The sequence below is a fragment of the Bombus vosnesenskii genome, unplaced genomic scaffold, assembly GCF_011952255.1.
Source record: "Bombus vosnesenskii isolate JDL3184/JDL3185 unplaced genomic scaffold, Bvos_JDL3184-5_v1.1 scf7180000013349, whole genome shotgun sequence".
In the NCBI taxonomy this organism is placed as follows: Eukaryota; Metazoa; Arthropoda; class Insecta; order Hymenoptera; family Apidae; genus Bombus; species Bombus vosnesenskii.
Genome location: NW_022882985.1, coordinates 1,674,459 through 1,692,754, shown reverse-complemented (window position 1 = coordinate 1,692,754; position 18,296 = coordinate 1,674,459). Strand labels below are relative to the sequence as shown.

Here is an 18,296-nt window from a genome sequence, read left to right as displayed (position 1 = left end):
TATAAGTCACATTCGTTGACTCTCCTTACCTGAGTTTCTCTAAAGTTAATTTCAAAAGGAATCCTTGTTGCTTGACCATCGCCAGTCTTGCGTTCTTCCTGAGATCGCACATTCTCAAGGTCATTGGATTTAGTTCACAGCACAGACCAGGTGCCTCGTCTCCAGCAGTCTCTGACAAAACTTGGTCGACTTTTCTCAAAGCTTCGTGCTTCGACTTTGCGTCGAACGTGCCACAAAGTTCACGATACGAGTTTCTCAACGACTGCTCGAAAGCAAATCCTTTCGACATTTGTTGGACAGTGAACGATGCCACTTGCAACATTTCGTTTAGCTTGTACTGTTTATCGAACAGGCTTTGGTGAATTTTTAGCAGCAACCTTTGATGCCTCACGTTTCCCATGCCACAATTGTTTAACAAAGACATCACGTCTAAGGGATTGGCTAGAACAACGTGTTGAGGGGTCGGCACGCTGATTTCTACGCCTCTGTTTCTCATCGCTCTGTAACAACGCGCAGAAAGATGATTTTGTACTGGTTTTATGTGGGGTTGTCGCAAAAGCTTTTTTCCTTCTTCTATCGTTAGACATCTACTTTTCCAAAATTACAACGGTTTGCTCAGAAGATATCGTTCAAAGTGAATCTTCCATCTCATTTGTCGAGTCGAAGCTTTTACTACGGGGAAATTCTGTTGATGAAAAAAACGAATGGTAATGATGCGGTGCAAAGTTTGCAGAGCACAAACAACGAGGTAGAATATGCCAATCAAATTGCAACAGTTTCTTTCGGGCGGTTGAAGATACGTTGTGCTTAGGCGTTGGTGGAAAAGAACGTCCACGCGTCTTTGCTAAGTCCAACTGTTTTGTGGCGATTGCTATCTCAAGTTTACCTTAAGCTGAACAATTCGTAAAGTACAAATTAAATAATTAAAATAGAGGAATAGCCGATAAAATAGCTAGAATTCAAGTAAGTTCGTACTAGTTCGATTAAGAAAATTTTCTCAAAAGCTCGACTCGTTGGACGGTATATAATCCCGGTTGATCATGTCGGAGGTGTTGTTGCTGCCAGGTGAAAAGAGAATTCGCGTTTCGTCCGGGGACTACCGGTGAACTCGTTTGTAAAGCTATGCCCGGTAGTCCCTGTCTTAGACGTAAAGAGAGTCTTGCTAGGTGCGGTATTTGTATCGTGCGCTGTATTCGACCGCTAGCGAGATAGACAGACTCGTAGTAGCCCTCTGGTGTTGGCGGTTGGTACCCGCGGATCGCCCGAGAGCTGTACCGATCCGCCACAATCAATATTTTCCGAGCAAAGCAGAGAAATTTCGGAAAAATAGCATCACAAGGCTTTGGAAAGGATGGAAGGCAGCGATAAATCAGAGTGAAACGTATATAATTCGATAATATTGTAGAGAACATGAAATATCGTACACCTAATGTCCAACGATAAAACGACAAAAACTTTTGGGGCAACCCTTGACAGAACTTAACGTTTCTAGTGCCGAACAACGATATATCGTTGTTAGCAACACTTGCGAAAAGGGCCAACGACGATATATCGTTGCGTGTGCGACGGCGCCTTACTATTCGCATCGCGAGACAACTTTATCTGAAAATAAATTTGTAAAACGTTATAAATGGTTGAATTTCTCTGCGGGAGCCCTGTGTGAGATGTTCCACAAATTGAAAAAATTGCTTATGGGTTTAACTTTTTCTTATATTCCGCGATACTTGATACCGAGATTGTGTATACGCCAATGCCATAAGATAGAAATCCGATACGGGAGATTTGCTTGAGGTCGTAGTCACAGGTTTCAGATGACACTGTTTAGAACAGAATATCTGCTTATGTTTCACAAAATAATCTTGCATCGACAGGGCGAGAGTACAACTTTTGGCGGGCCTGTGCGAACATCGCGCACAATTTGTTATCTGTGCAATAAAGAATTACAGGGTGTTTAAGTTAGTGATCATCGATGCTAAGTAAATTATTTGTATGAGTAATAATAAGTAAATATTACACATTTTCAGTAGCCAGATAACTATAAATGTTTATATAATAACGTTAGAATGTTATTTCAGTCATGTTGTACTAGCTCACTTGTTCTGAAACAAGTAATCCTCACGCCTATTGCGCATCATGGCATTATCATTTAGTTTTGTATTTTAATATTAGAAATTGTGTTCCATATAACCGAGAATGCAGTATTTATGCTTTATACTCTACGTGTTCTACATCAAACTATGACCAGACCATGACTATTCTTATTTGCAAATACTGTGTTTATAAAAGAAGACTGATTTCTCCACTTTTCCTATCGATTTTGAATAAATATTATCATTATGATTTTCAACAAATTTTGAACTACAATTGGCATTAATTTATTCTTCCTTTATTTCTAAAGGGAGAAGCGGACCTTCTCTCACAGATGGCGTTTCATACGGCGGTTCCACATCAGTAAATAGAAGACATGACACGCAACCACTTATCGCTGCTGGGGTCCACCATACTTGTGTCAAAATCGGTAGTACGACACAGGTTAAGTTGACCATTCCCTTAGGAGAAGGAGCCGCTACATGTGACTTTGACTGACTAGCTGTGACTAACAGTCTCGAGCTTCTGCTCATTTCCCTTTATATAGATTGCCCCCGAAAGAGAAAGTTTTCTTTCGGGGTGGGGGAACGATTCCTTTTTTTATGGAAGGCCCTTGCGCATTTTTCCAAGTCCCAGGGTTTACGGCAGGCGATGTGGTCAATACATACGCTTAACCCCTGGACCTTTCTTCACGGCCATGTACCGCTACATTTTGTGATATATTCCTTTATGAATTTTCTAAATATCATTTTTACCTTTTTTGGGGATATTTTTCCCAAAATTACAATTATTAAATTACATCAAATTGGTTCGGTATTCCTCGCTTAGGTGCAATCCTTTCGTTCGGAAATAAAAGGGTTATTACTTACCTGGATATTTCCCCGTGACGAGGATCCATGGCGAGGAACAACCTGAAGTTCTCATGAGCTTGCACGGTAAACACATTTCCACCTTCATCGACGCCTTTCTCGCCGATCGTTAGAGCGCCGTTTGGTTCTAGCAAGCCATTCAATCGGTCCAAAATTGCTGGGCTGCAGAGATTCACCTGGTCGAGCAGTAACCACGTGCCATTTTGCAGACACTGCAATGGAAAATGGAATTCCCTTATCGGTTTCCTTTGAAGCCCAACGCTTTGATAACAGATTTCATAGAAGCCAATCATTCATCTTAATTTTCCATTCTTCTAACGGATAAGATTATAGATGACAATAGAAAATTTGTATTAAAAATAGACAGAAAGCGAAGAAACTATCATCAGAAGCGAAGAGCCATAGAATATAAGAACAAATACAAATGGATATTATTTTATAATGTTTTTAGTGAATGTAACTTGGTAAATAGATGTTTTGTAAATAAATTATCTGCAACATAAGTGCTCCATATAGTAAACGTAAATTTATTTAAGTCGATGTAAATGAAAACTTTAACCAGCTACATATGTAAATTTATAGCTAGTTGGTAGTTTTTGAGGTTAAGAAGCAAATCGCCCAGAATAACAAAGAATACTACACGTTATTAAAAATAAAATATAAAATAATAAAATAAATGTCTCATTATGTACTATTGCGTCGTTTAGAAATATACACAAGAAACTGCAATAAGACGATAAAAGTAGAGCAATAAACTCTGCATACAGTGAGACATACGAAAGAATTTTGAATTCCACAGCGATAGAACCAACAAACTACCTGACCTTAATGTATACCACTGTCGATAAAAAGAATTATTGGACAGATTAACCGGCGAACTAGGTTGAACAACGGCAATAAGACAAGGAATGAAATATAAATTGGAAGAGAACGTAGCATGTCAGCTGTGCAGCACCAGAGAAATAGAGACAAAGAATACAAAACACATAAAAATGAGACCAATCACATTGAGAAACAAGGAATGAACGGAAACAATAACAAGAACGATCGAAAAACTGAAATGAAAACTGGCAAACTTCGTAAAGGAAAGTACGAAGTCGAAGACCTTCTGCACGAACAAATAAAGAAACGAAAGAAAAACGAACACAAACATAATATCAATGACTGACACACAGAAGACACATAGTAACACATACAGGTTTGTATCATAGTAAACTAAGATGTAAATGGACGAAAGTAATTGTACAAACAATTAGTTAAATAGACAGAAACCTCGGTACAACGAAGGAATAAAATTCCCCATCGTTCTTTATGTTGTAAAGGCACATGAGTCAGAGGACGATGCGAATCGAGAGCGACTCATGTTGTTGTTTTGCCTTGGGACATTGACACCGTCTTGACGTACTAAACGTAGCGATAAACAAACTCCGGGCAAAACAATGTCGCCGCTACGTGCAACCGTCCATCGAAGTTGAATTTAAACTTTGCGGTACTCCCCCGACCAGTATAAGTAACCGAGGACGATCGTTAAGACAGTCAGTCTTTGGAGGAGTCAGTTATCAACTGACGAACGACGATCAACTGTGTACGGCAAATAGTTTGAAATATATTGACTACACTAAGCATCAACTCGTCTCATCACTATATACACCAACACGATTAAACGTACTCCACAAACTATTGGCTTGGCAACTACGTGATTTTGTCAATGCCATCTAATGACAAAATCCACAATCACTTAGTTGCCAACCCAATAGAAACTCGTAGGATAATTACGCGATGCGCGTTATTGAAATACAAAATGAAGGAAACAAAGAGAGAGAATGCGAATATGACTGTAGAATATGAATCTAACACAGTTTCTCTGTGCTTTGATGTCTAAATATCATCGTAAAACAGTGTGTGAACAGAGAAAAATAAAAAAGAAAAGAATTGCTTACCTTCACTAACACGCTGTCAACCCACTCGAATTTTCCACCAGCGTTCAAGCATTTGTCCTTCTCTACAGCAATCGATAGATCGGTCAGCTTTTTCTCGATCTCGTGTAATTCCTGTTCGCAGGAAACCTCGAGCTCTTTCATCGCTGACACCAGCTTCGATAATTCTTTCGTTTTACGTAGAAACTGCTTGGTCTCCGTCGACATGGTCGTTTCCATTGTTTCCTCATCCCCTGAATCCAAACAAAACATTCGTAAACCGAAAATATTTCGCTGGAACGGAGTTTGGCAAAAAAGAAAGAAAAAGAGGAAAAGAAAGAGAATAAAAGAAAGGAGGGCAGGAACGACGTGGTTTCGTTTCTGGAAATGAATTAACGATGGATATGTGGTCTAGCTATGCTCGGTAAATTTGCCTCTCGACTCATTAAAGGTCAGATCTCGATAAGTGAGTCTGGACAGCTAAAATCTCGTAATGAAGTATCACGGTGAAAGTAAAAGGAAAACAGTGATTCATAAGACTAATTCCGCGAGCGCCGCGACGTTTTAAAGACGTTTACTGTTTAAAAGTTACCAACTTAAGCAGAAACTTAAATCCTCGCTTTTCTCGAGAGTGCGAGTAACGAGGAAATAAATTTACACTTTATCAGTTTACTTGGTGGTGATGCGAAGCGAGTTTCGGATTAATATTATTCGCAGATTTTCGACTGATTATAAATTAAAAGGCGAGCAATTTATTAGCAGGAAGAAAGCAGGAAGTTAAACAGGAACAAATAGAGAAATTCTAAATTATTCGCTCGCCATTAAAATTCATTCGCAGCGAACGTAGAGACCATTGCTGCCAACGGTTAATTTCAACAACAATTTTACACCACTTTCGTCACTACGCTGTGTTCTATGACGAAAATGACAAACCAGTCGAAACGATTTATCATTAGAAATTATCTTCGATCTTTACTCCGAATGAAATTTGTTTTAGTCGAATGAATGTATGTTAACACTTTACTAACCGCTTATTTTTTTTTTTTTTTTTTATTAACGTGGAGGAAATCCGCACGGACACCAGGTCGCTTCTGGGGAAAAGCGGCGTGGTAGTGCCGGACTCCAACCAACTAAAACCTCCACGATGACCGTCCCGGCTGCGATCGGAAGGGGCCCGGGAACCGGTGTGAGCGATACACCGGGCCCCTATAAAAAAATTTTTTTTTTTTTTCGTGGGGAAAATCTTCATAGACACCTTATCTCATCGCACGGGGTGGGACAAGGGTGCCGAATTTTTACCGGCTAAAACCCCACGGGCGGGGCTGGGTAGTCAGCGCAAGTGATGCAAACACTGGGGGTACTTGCCAAGCACTCATAGAAAGTACTACCAACATGATAGGCAAGGGGGAACCCACTTGCCCGTTGTATATAATGTAATATTAATTACTTCTATGAAGATATTTGGCTTTCCACCTTTGCAAATATGCCCAGGAATGGTTTCGAACTCGCGACACGTTAACTACCGCATACGCCCTTTACGAGCGTAGCTAGCGAACCCGCCACTATACTGATCGCTAGCGGTTCAACAGTATACGCACGTCCGACCGGCAGCTCAGGCGTAGATTCTCCCTGGCGCTGGCTTTGTTTCGGTTTAGACTCTCCAGTACCATTCTTTTCGTTCATTGCGAACGGTAAGTTTTTCAAATTGGTATAAAACTGTGGGAGCTTACAAAGCAACGCAACTGGCGCAACTGAGCAAGGTACTTTAGTACTAAATAACAAATTACTGTACAAATAATGAGAAAGATTATCCGCGACAAAATGCCGATTAATAGGCTATTGGTCGGTAAGCGTCGACGACAAAAAGCCGATTAACAAGGTATCGGTCGATAAGCGTCGGCGACAAAAAACCGATTAATCGGTTATCGGTAAAGTGTTAAAGTGTGAGGAAAATTTGTAGAGCTAACGTTTCTGCCACGTTTTATATTTAAAAGGCATCGGCGATTGCAAAGATTCGTACGAATGGATAAGTAGATTTACCTGTAGATAAATGTCGAACATTTTCCAAGAGAGCATGGTAACGGACCACCTCGTTCAAGTTCTCCTTCTTCAATTTCTTTCTTAAGATGCCGATCAAGAGTGTCTGCACACGTTCCAGTAATTCCTCCAAGTGTCTATCGTAATCCGTCTGCAACAAACAAGTAACACGAAATGTATCGACTGGAACGATACCAAAGAAAATAATATCCGATCCGACATACGAAATCGGTAAACGTCGCTACGAGCTGCGAAGTTCAAACGACGAAGATCGTAATTTTTCACCACCGTCGCAGCCTGTAACTGCAACGAATCTACGTGTTTCGTGAATCGACGAATCTCAGCGTGTGTACGATTCTGACGCTCAATTTTCATTACAAAACTCGGATAAAAATCTGATTGCCGAATCTGATAGATAAAAATATAACTCTTATCGATTGTAGATCTTTTAAAATTCTCTTTACGCGTCGTTTGGTAAACGCGTCGATCGTAATATGGGTTGGCAACTAAGTGATTGCGGATCCTGCCATTAGGTGGTATTGGCAAAACCCGCAATCACTTGATTTCTAACCTAATAATTGAACTTGTCAAGAAATATCAGGTTGTTCGGTGCGATTTTGAAAAAGTTACGTCGCTTTAACGGGTGTCTGGTGGATAATACGAGCAACAGCAAGAAGAAACACGAACAAATAGATCAGCGGAAAGAATATACGAGCGGTTAAATATTATAATGCGAAAGTAGAGTTTCCATTGGGCAGGATAAGGTACTTAAGGTAGAATGGTACCTTCCTTTACTCTCTAGAAATTGAAAAATGCTTCTCCGCTTCCTTCATTAATTTTCTCCGCTTGCAGCTAAGTGCCTCTCCTCTATAATTGTTTTCTTCCTTTTTGCCCAAGCCACTCATCTCCGATGAACGAAGAAATCAGGAGGGGACTCAACTTTCCATTAACATCTCTGGTCACGCGAAAGGCTAAACTCGTTTCCATATTCGTTTCGATATTCACGACGAAGCAACTTTTAATTCGCGTTGAAACAGAATATGCAAACGTTTCCTACTCTCGTCCATAATAAATAGCTCTGCTTATTTTCGCGATTAATCAATTTTTACGTTTTTAACGAACGAACCGATTGCTTTCAAATACAGCGAATTTTCTATTTTCTATTTTTTTTGTTTAAAGTATGAACATTACGTATATTTTACACATATTTGTATAATATTTATATATTTAAAATATAAATATAACATAGATAAATGCGTACGTATTTTTTCTATTTATTTTTATATTTAGAGGAATATAAGAAAGAAGAACATGGCGTGCGAATAACATGAAATTTATTTCTTTATTTCTAACGTTTTATCGAACAATGTGAAATTCTTAGATCCGATAAGGAGGCGTTAAAAAATTATCAGTCAGAGCTTTGCTTGATAGTAAATTAAATACTGATATATATTACGATATTAAATTTTCTTTGTTGCTACATTTATTTGTTACACGTTTTTCCTTTCTCTTTTTCTATTTTTTTCCAAAGTTATCGTTTCTCTTATTCCCCACACACTTTCGTAATATGTTTCAATAAGGTTTTTTGGCCGCTAGTACGCGCGACAAGTTTTAATGGAACGACGAAAAAAACGTTAACGTAAATCGTCGTTAGAGGGAAATGTTAGCGCGGGACGTCACGCATTTCAACTTCTAACGTTGTTTTCCTCGTGCTTGTCTCTCTGCAGTGTCCACTGGAAACGGGATAAACAAGCAGTAGAACATCAGAGGGGGAAAAAAGCAACGATAGGGGAAGGGAAAAACGAGGGCTGTTCTATAACAGAAGAAGCAGCATGGAGAAATGGAAATGAAAGAATCAGGGAAAGTCGGAATAAAGGTGGAGGAAATAAAAGAAATAAAAAAAAAAATTGCCGTATTAAAAAATAAAAGAGGAAAATATAATCTGGAATATTCTGCTCGAAGATATCTCAAATAAAACCGGAGGAAGCGTATTCTTTTCTTTTTTTAATTGTTCGTAGTCGCAGAATACAACTGTAATAAACAACCATCTCATTGTATAGAATTTTCAAATTTTACAGATTTACAATAAGAATTGTTGGAAAACTAATTTTTCGCATAATCAATAGTATCTTTTATGTTGTGTCCGTATACGTAGTAGGTGGTGATATTTCTCCTGCTAATGACCATTTTTATCAAATTGATGGTTCACAGAATCGTCTAAACCTGATTAGTATTACGATTTTACGTACGCGTTCGACGAGTTTTTATTTGACAATTCTAACATCCCTCGGAAGGTCCAGCGTACATCAATAGGAACTTAATGATATCTGGTTTGTCGTGCGGGCAAAAGGACGATCCTTGCAGCAAAAATGGACACGGAAAAATCCATACCATCGAGGTCGGCCAGGACGCATCAATCACTTTGATTCGACCTCCTGAGGATAATACCGACGAACATCCACCCGGAAAGACACTCCCCTCTTCCCACGCTCTTCATTTCTTATATCTTCCCTTCGATTCGTTGAACAATCACTTGCGTTTTGTCTGTGACACGTGTCATTTCCATCGAATAGCGCTTCGACTGATTTGAATTTGTTCCCTCGCGAGCTTGTCGCGTGAATTTTACGAAAATTCTGTCTTCATTTTATTCATTTCAACTCGCATGCACCTGTGTGCGTTACGATTATACAAGGTGGCCTATGCAATTTGCGTACTTGCAATTTTTTAAGGAGCGTTCACACGATCGATGTTACCGTCGATTTAGAGTTTTCAACGTTGTCACGCGGAAGAGAGTGTCTGCTTCGACTAACACGTTGACAGCCCGTATTCGGGTGACACTTATTTGACAACTTGCGAAGGATCGTCGTAGGTATTTGGAAAGATATTCCACAGGAAATAATAAAACTATTGAATTGTTATAAAAGTAATACGAAAATGATTTATTAAGAAAATTATTTAGAACGTAAAACTTTCAAGCATTCTATACATAGCTCAGGTTGGTCGGGACAATTTCGACAATAAGTTGTTGTTTTCTTTAAATTCTCCCGTGTCTTTGATCGGTCCGTTCGACGTCTTTTATCCGCATAACATAGTTTGCACGCGCGACTAGTGCTTCTTGCGAAATCATTTTTTCGAACGGCGATATTATGCTGATTCCGTTGAAGACAAGGATTTTTGTATTTTCAGACAACCCTAATAATTTTCCAGCTAATAATTCTTTAAATCTTTTAATATTTACATCCTTCCTTGTTGCAATTTTCTGATACAAGTAAGTTTATTATTTCGTCATCAACGAACAGCTCGAACACATCATATGGATTGACATCGCTAGGTAATTGCCCAATGAGGCCATCTGTCTTGGGAAAAGGAAATGACTTCTGCCTACCACTAAATTCATTCCATTCGTCAAACTGAATTGTACTTTCCTCGGTACCATCAGTTGTTCTTTCTTCCTCAATGACCAATTTTTGTAAAATCTCGTCAACAGTATATTCGTTATATTCAGTATCACTACGATTGCACTTATCAATATCAGAGTCAGAATCAGACGATGTAATTCTATTTATATTTTTATTTCTAGGGAATTTGATTTCTTCCTCATCGCTGCTATCCGAATTTGTGTAAGCCTCGTAAAAGCTTTCTTTTTCACTGCTATTTGATTCACTAAGAAATAAGTTTTCCATTTTTCTGTTCGACATTGTAACGAATTAGGGCAGAGATTTTAAGTTATTTAAAATACCGGTGGAAGTCTAGCAGAGTACGCTTGGTACAGCGCCACTCGTGGCCTGAAGGAGATTTCGTTGAAAACACGCACGGCAGTCAACGTGCTAATATGCGAATATTGTCTCAATACAATGTTGAGAGTCCTTGATATTGATAATGGTGTCGTATAGAGGAACTTTTTATACGTACGCACATTGTGCTGTATTTATTTGTATTTTTGTATTTTGTACATTTATAGAGTATTTTTTATACCGGTGGAGATTTCAAGATTAATTTTGTTATTTCAAATGGAATCTTTTATGTGGAAATATGGAAAAATGTTGAATTCTTGACTCTTATTAGTCGTAAAGCTAATAACTAATGGAAAATGCGTAATATTAAGTTGCAGATTCAATTTCAACATTCGAAATGATATCAATTGATATTAATAAATACAATGATTAAATGTGTAGCAATTATTTAAAGAATTATGAAGACACTTCGCCGATTTTCATGACTTTGAAATGTGTTTCGTCAAAGTGGTCAAAATCGACGAGGTGTGCCCTGGTGTAAATAATTAGCGATATATTAACACTCAGCCAACCGAACGGGGAGATCTCCATTTTTTACTTTAGCAACGCGTTTTCCTTTTTTTTTTTTTTTGTTATTATCAGTTATTGTTTACCTTGAATTGTTACCAATTAATTGCGTCACTTTTTCTGTTTTTATAAAGTACAATATATAATAAAATACAGCAATTTAGTGGTGTTGAAATTAATTAAAATTTACACTATCAACTGTGACTAAATAAAGTTATAATCGAACGATACCACACCGTAAAAAGATATTAAAATGCATTATGAATTTTTAATTTCACCTTCAAGTCGTTTTATTTATCTTCAGTCATCTTTAAAGTTTTTAATTTTACCTATATTTTTTATAGTTTAAATATATGCTTTTAATTTGACGTTTTGTATAAACAATATGTGAAATGGTTAAATAAAATCATCCAGCGAGGAAACTGCACTCTGAACATTATTTTAACACTAACACTTCACATATACCTATTTTTACCGTTAAATAGACGTGTTTTTTTTCGAAAGAAACTGTCAGCTTATTCTAGGAAATAACGCCCGACATAACTTTTAAATAATAAAATAATCAATCGCATATTTTCATTTTTGTGTGAATTATAAACAGGAGATTATAGTCGAACAGATCATCCTCACTTTCAGTTTGCTCATCTTCGGACGTAGAATTTCGTCCGTCTGAATATTTCTCGCTTTCTATTCGCTCGTTTTCGGACTTGGAATTTCGTCCGTCTCAACACTCCTCGCTTATATTTTCTATGTTTTTCAATAAACGCTTTTTCACTGAACGCGTGCACATATTTTGGGATAAAAGAAAATACAAAGCTAACGTAGTGAATATTATGAGATTTGTTCGCTCCTTGTCGTATTTCATTTCTCGTAGGCTTCGATCCGTACTCTGTGACGCTCGAAATGATACTGCCTTTAGATTTCATTTAGCTATAGAGAACTCATCACGCAGCGAGTATATTCTCGAGAAATATTTCTCGAGAGTGTCCGACAAAACTCGGTGGTGTTCATGCGTCACCTCACAAGGACTCTGTCGAACTATTCAAGCGCTTACGACGAAGCCAAACACATACCGCGTTTAGATGTATACAACTATAGCTGGTTGGATGTTGTCGAGTTCAGAGTTAAGGTCCCCGGCAGAGAACTTTAGAAGAAGATGTAAATTTGCCGACCGGTCGCGGTAAACAAGCCAGGCGATGAATTTTCCTCGGTAAAAAAGAAGCAAAAAGAAGAATTGAGAAATTGATTAATCAGATAACAGAAGAATTTACATAAAGTTAGACGAACGAAAGAAATAACAACGAACGTACAATTTGAAATGAAATTTTGAAACCGGGTCTGGTAAGGTCACACAAAAATGAATTGCATATTTACGATAAAAATTGTACATTGACGCGATTTTGTATGGTGACTAAAAATTTGATCGGGGAGTTGCTCGCATTAGACGAAAGAACCTTACTTATTATTCTACGAGAGTTCGCGGCGGCAGGTTTTTCGGCAATGCTGAGCGGAATGTCACGGATTTCACGAAAATTGCTTTCGAAGGAATTTCCCTTTACGAAAGTTTGAATCACCTGGAATCCCCGGAGATCAAGCTATGAATCAGAAATCACGCGTCAAGAGACAAAGTAAATAGCCTGCTAGCATCACCACCTTAAAGCGTACAAATAGAACGGTGGAACATCCATTCTCGTGAAAATCTCGCGAAAACTGTATTAAAAGCTTTCCTTCCCATCTGCAAAATCCTTCGTTCTCTAGGATAACATATTCGAAATTCTTTGAATTTTAAATTGCGCGATTAACGATACGTACGATTTTTAAAATGACAAGGAAAACCGCCTAATCACGATATGCTGGAATACGAAGGTCACAAGAGAAAATAAATTAAAATTCAATATGTTTTTATTAAACCACCTACGAAGAATCACGCGTTTAAGCAGAAAAATGTGACAGAAAAGAAAATGTAAAATCGAAAGTTCGTCCTGAGCCGATAGGCGAAGACTGCGTATAATAAACGAAATAACAACTGGAAAAATTCGTAAGAAATATGCAAATTTGCATTTGCGCCGTTATTGCACCAAATAAATACCGATCATCGATCAAATGTCTGTAAATGAATTCTTTTTTCCAATTTTTTTTCCAACCTAACCCCAATAAACCGTATGATACTTTGAAAAAACAATTTCGACAATCAGAGAGTGGGAAAATGGCGGCTAAAATTAGTTCAATATGGCGCGCCTTAATAAAGTTGAACAACTCTCATATAGCGCGAACGTGTCCATCACACAGTTTTGTTCGGCTTCGACAGTGCGCGAAACGAATTAACTGCGTTGTAGAGGGGTTGACTGTTCAACGAAGCTGCACTTTCAATATAATATTTTACAATATTAAAGTTCAGCTGGATATTTCTCGACAGCTATTGTATCACATGTGGCATTGTCTACGCTCAACTCGCCACAATAAAAAATGTCATCGGGAACCGATCCTTGCGATAACGATCCAATAAAATTATAGCTCGTACGTTGGATTTAACGCTTTTCATATCTCTTTTTGCGGCGAATTTCGAGAGACAATGTTTTGTAAAACTGTTTTGAAACGCGAGAAAACACGCGTCACGTTGTTACCACCATTAAAACGAATATTATTCCGACGACACATACAGAGGCTGCACAAAGTACAATATTTCCACCTGCTTTTATTTCTCAATGAAGCGTCTCTATCAGACTGGAAATGCTTTCCTTTCATAATTTCTCTTTCGTTTTCAAAATTTTCCAGTCGTGTGAAAATACTACAAAATGATACAGAATTTACCATACTTCGATCTCATTATCAGATCGGTGCATATGAAATGTCGTTTTGTACAATAAAATTTTCATTACTTCGTCGGAAATATCGTATATTTAATCAAGATATTAGATCGTCCGAAAAGTTTTCATTTTATAGTAACAGAACAGAATGGATCATACGTAATTCAATAAAATAATATAAAAGAACAAATATCATTTCCTTATGAAACAAAAGAAACTTTTCGTACGACGTGATAGAATCCAAATCGACGTTAGGATTCAACTAAAAATTACATTTATAAATCTGCTTAAAATAATCTACGCACGAAAAAGTTGCTTAGATGGAAACGTCTTTAACCTTCGCCTAAATGCTAATTTTATTTTTCCAGAATACCTCGTGACACTTTTTCCAAATGTTGGAAATGTTCACGCAAGAAAATTACGTGGATATCCTGATTAATGTCACGATAACGAAGTTTCATACATTTATTCTAAATCTCTTTAAACATCGAACGTACCGATTCGTAATAAATTTCCTTTTATTTTATCTAATTGATACTTAACGATAGAACACGATTAAACGTGCGATATTAATGCGACAAATTCAAGCTTCAAAGAAACGTTTCATATGCAGCTAATTGCATCTGAATACGATGTAACAAATACAATGGTGTTTCCATACTTTTTGTAGCCTTTGTTGAATCGTTTATGGAGCGCTGCTACGTATTGGACATCCACTTTAATACGGCAACATGAATTTTCCACGAATATTCCATCCGGAAGGAGGAGTTTCTTCGTTACTTAGACATTTGCTTTTAGATCGCGCACGTTCATGCGCAAAACTGTATAAGAAAAATACGCAAAAATATTCGAGATGCACTAGAGATATCGCGTAGTAATTAAAATACGTTTACAAAAATTGCCTATGGAACGTGCAGATACGTGTGAACTTGTGGCCGCACTCGGCAACAGTGTATATCAATATGCCGAAGCAAAGTGCCCAATGAGCCATCAATATCCCAACGGTCCTTCCACCGAATGTCCGAGAAGACGTGCGTGGCAACGGTGCGGACGCCTAACAAACGTGTGGATAGTGGGGATTTGAGGGGCGACAAACAGAAAAGAATCGAATCCGATCGACAGTTAGGTTTGAAATAGGAAGCGATAAAGTCGAGTTGTAACCGGGCAGTGAAATTGACTAGCGAAACCGAGAGCGATACGTGACGCGATCGAAAAAAGATTCTTGTTAATAAATATGTTGTTGACCTAAATACCGAATGATTATTTAACGCACTACACCCAATAACACCTCAAACTTTTTCGTCGTTAAATTAAACCGTCAAACATGAGCAAGTGTTACAGTACTTTCGAACTATATAGATTAGGATGTGAAAGAACAACGGAGGGCCAGCCAAAGTTTCGGCTGGACGTGACCCGAAGTGTCCTGGGAATTGCCGTGTAATTTGTCTATATCGTGCAAGGGAGGAAATAAAATAGAAAAATAGAAAAGGAGAATAATAGAAGGAGAAAAATAGAAAAGAAATGCGAGCAAATGAAGATATAAGATGGATCCAGTGAAGTATCCAAATTTTGTTTCGTGTTAAACCCAAATGCCGAGTTCCGTTTGAATTGATTCAGTGCCAAAGTTATTCAGTTGAGAAAAACAGATAAACGATAACCAAGTCGTTATGGAAATAGTTAGCAATAGGAATAAAAAAAATTGCGGGGAACTAACGGATACGGAGGAGCGTGACAATATGAACGCGACACGCAAGTAACAACGCAGTCGTTATTTTTCATAATTATCCGGCAAAACGAATCTGTGGAAAACAAAAGTTGTGGAGCGTTAACGAGGAGGATTTTCAGTCGATCCAATGGATAATGACATTAGCTCTCTGTGCTGTCGCATTATTTTAATGGCAAATTCTTTATTTCGTGTCTCTTTCGCCGGTGTATTCAAGAGCTTTTTAAGATTTAACGAGGACGTGGCCGCCTTTCAATTTTACCGGTGCGAAAACAGCAACTGAAAAGATACAAAATATCGCCCCTGACCATAATTCCCTCTTCTCTGTTGAGTCGTCGTCGTCGCCGAATTTTCCTACCGCTAAAAACCACTCTCAACAGAGTGCGCAGGATCCAAGTGGCGAATATTTTTGCAATTATTTTGCTGACTTTGCAAGCACAGTGGCTCTTTATTTTTATTCTCAGTCCAAGTAGGCGTGTCTGGTCAAATCTGTTTCTGTTTTGGTTTCCAGAAAAATGGCTTGAAATATAAAATATTATACTGTATTATTATACAGAACTTTCTCATTTAATAGATTTTTGTGCTGTTTATCTGGCATTTTGCGCTAGCGGCTACATTTTAGGCGGAAGTTTCAGATACGCCCTTTTTACCGAACACGGCAGAGTTATTTTTTAAAAATTGTTAAGGTTCGGGTCTGAGTGAAAATCGTGGGAACAACGAGTTTCGCAGATGTAAACAACATGGTATGCTTGACATTCTAATTTTTTCGGTGGGGCGTGAGCTTCTCTGGCTGGAAATACGCGTTTCCCGCCCTTTCCCCTTCCCACCATTGATTTTCTACGGCACTGCGGAGACCGCATCTCTTTTATCTATAGCTCAGAGACAACATTCCTTCTTAATTTGTTCCGAATCACAGGATTCGCGATCATCCGACGTTTATCCTGCGCTATTCAGACACGGTTGTTAGCTTTTTCCAGTGTTTATCGAGGTTTTACGTGGGTAGTCCATTTAATTAAAGGAAATTAGTTTCCAGTAATTTTTTAGTCCGTTTATTTTATTAACTTCTCTATTTCTTTCTATCTTTTTTTATTTCAGGAAATGAATGATACTATTTTATTCCGTGCCAAGTATATTTTGAACTATTCAAAAAAAAAAAAAAAAAAGAAAGTAAAATAAAAAAACAACAGGCAAGAGCTTGTAATTAAATTCCAGGAAAAATGTGAAACAAAATCAAAGTGCAGATCCAAGAGAAAAAATCAGAAAAGAAAAAAAAATCTCTTCGTACAAAATGTTACATTGAAATGGATATTTTTCAACATCAAAAGCGTGAAACTCGAGACGCCGTTTTCAACCATGTTAAGACAAATTAAATCCAAAAAAAAGCGAAGAAAAGGGAGAAGCAGAAAGAGAATTGGTTTCTCTTGCTAAAGAGTTTAAGAAGACGGTAATTATACAGAAAGAAGGAACATCTTCCCGATTTCAATGGGCCTGAGATACGCTGTCAAGGACGACACTGTGAACTACTTTTCCCTACACACGCAGCCACAGCTCGGCCCTCGTTTCACCGAGACGTTTTCAAAAAACTTCAACGAAATTTGAGTTCCATTACGCTTCATTCTGGCGTATACATAGTCGTTCAATTTTTGTATAGTTCAACCTAAGCTTAACTTATCGATGCTAATCATCTCCAATATAAATAAAAAAAAAGATAAATCAATGGGTTGTAGATTATTAAATTTTAATTTAGTTAAATGTTAGTTAAATGCTAGATTAATATATTGCACAATGTTGGCACGACTTAGTATTTATTTCATTCGCTTTTGTAAGTGTGTCGTAAATTCGACTATTATCATTTATTATTATACGCTCCTGTCTATAGCTGAAAACGTTACGTGTTAAGGACATTTATAGACACCTGCTGAGTCTAATTTATTAGTACGTGACGAACAGACAGGTAAGACATAGTATAACATTTCATAGATCGATAGATTCACTGAAAATTATTGGGTTGGCAACTAAGTGATTGCGGATTTGGTCATTGCCACCTAACGTTAAAATCTGCAATCACGTTAGCATTATCCAGTAGCCTCATTTTTCTCTTTTATCTATTTAAAATGATTTTCTCTCTCTCATCAGCTAATTAAGTTTACATTGGATTATGTAAGAATGCAGCCGCCTACTCGACAATCCGACATAATCGTGACGTAAATTGTATCGAAGGTTTCCGCTGATACAGTTTTTCCACGAAACAAGCAACTGGTTTCTCACTAGAAACAGACAACTCATTATCTTTCCATTTGAGGTTCTTTTTTTTTTTTTATTTACCGACAGAGTAAGAGATCGCAGAATGAGTAAGCGATCCGTGAAAGCGAGAAGCCATCAATTTTTATGATCCAACGAACAGTGACTCGTTTCAGTAGAAGACCAATGGAATACGTACAATGCTTCCTGACTCTGGTTTAGCAATCCTCGCGTGTTACGTGCTGCTCAACCGATCGCTTTATACGATCCGCCGCTATCTCGAGTTCCTCGCTCGTTCTCCGTATTCTCGCTTG

At 37.9% G+C, this 18,296-nt stretch overlaps 2 protein-coding genes across 2 annotated transcripts in view; both read right to left on the bottom strand.

Moving 5' to 3' along the window:
* LOC117236599 (midasin) overlaps positions 1–18,296 on the bottom strand; it is a 144,049-nt gene that overhangs the window by 18,487 nt on the left and 107,266 nt on the right. The window contains exons 16-19 of the mRNA XM_033499694.1: positions 6,914–7,061; positions 4,898–5,127; positions 2,958–3,169; positions 30–500 (exon numbers count right to left, since the gene is read on the bottom strand). Coding sequence (XP_033355585.1) covers positions 30–500; positions 2,958–3,169; positions 4,898–5,127; positions 6,914–7,061 — 1,061 coding nt within the window. The remainder of the gene's footprint in view (positions 1–29; positions 501–2,957; positions 3,170–4,897; positions 5,128–6,913; positions 7,062–18,296) is intronic.
* Positions 9,737–10,967, bottom strand: LOC117236596. The gene has a single exon (XM_033499692.1). It carries the CDS (start codon positions 10,606–10,608, stop codon positions 10,138–10,140), a length of 471 nt encoding a protein of 156 aa, XP_033355583.1. The 5' UTR covers positions 10,609–10,967; the 3' UTR covers positions 9,737–10,137.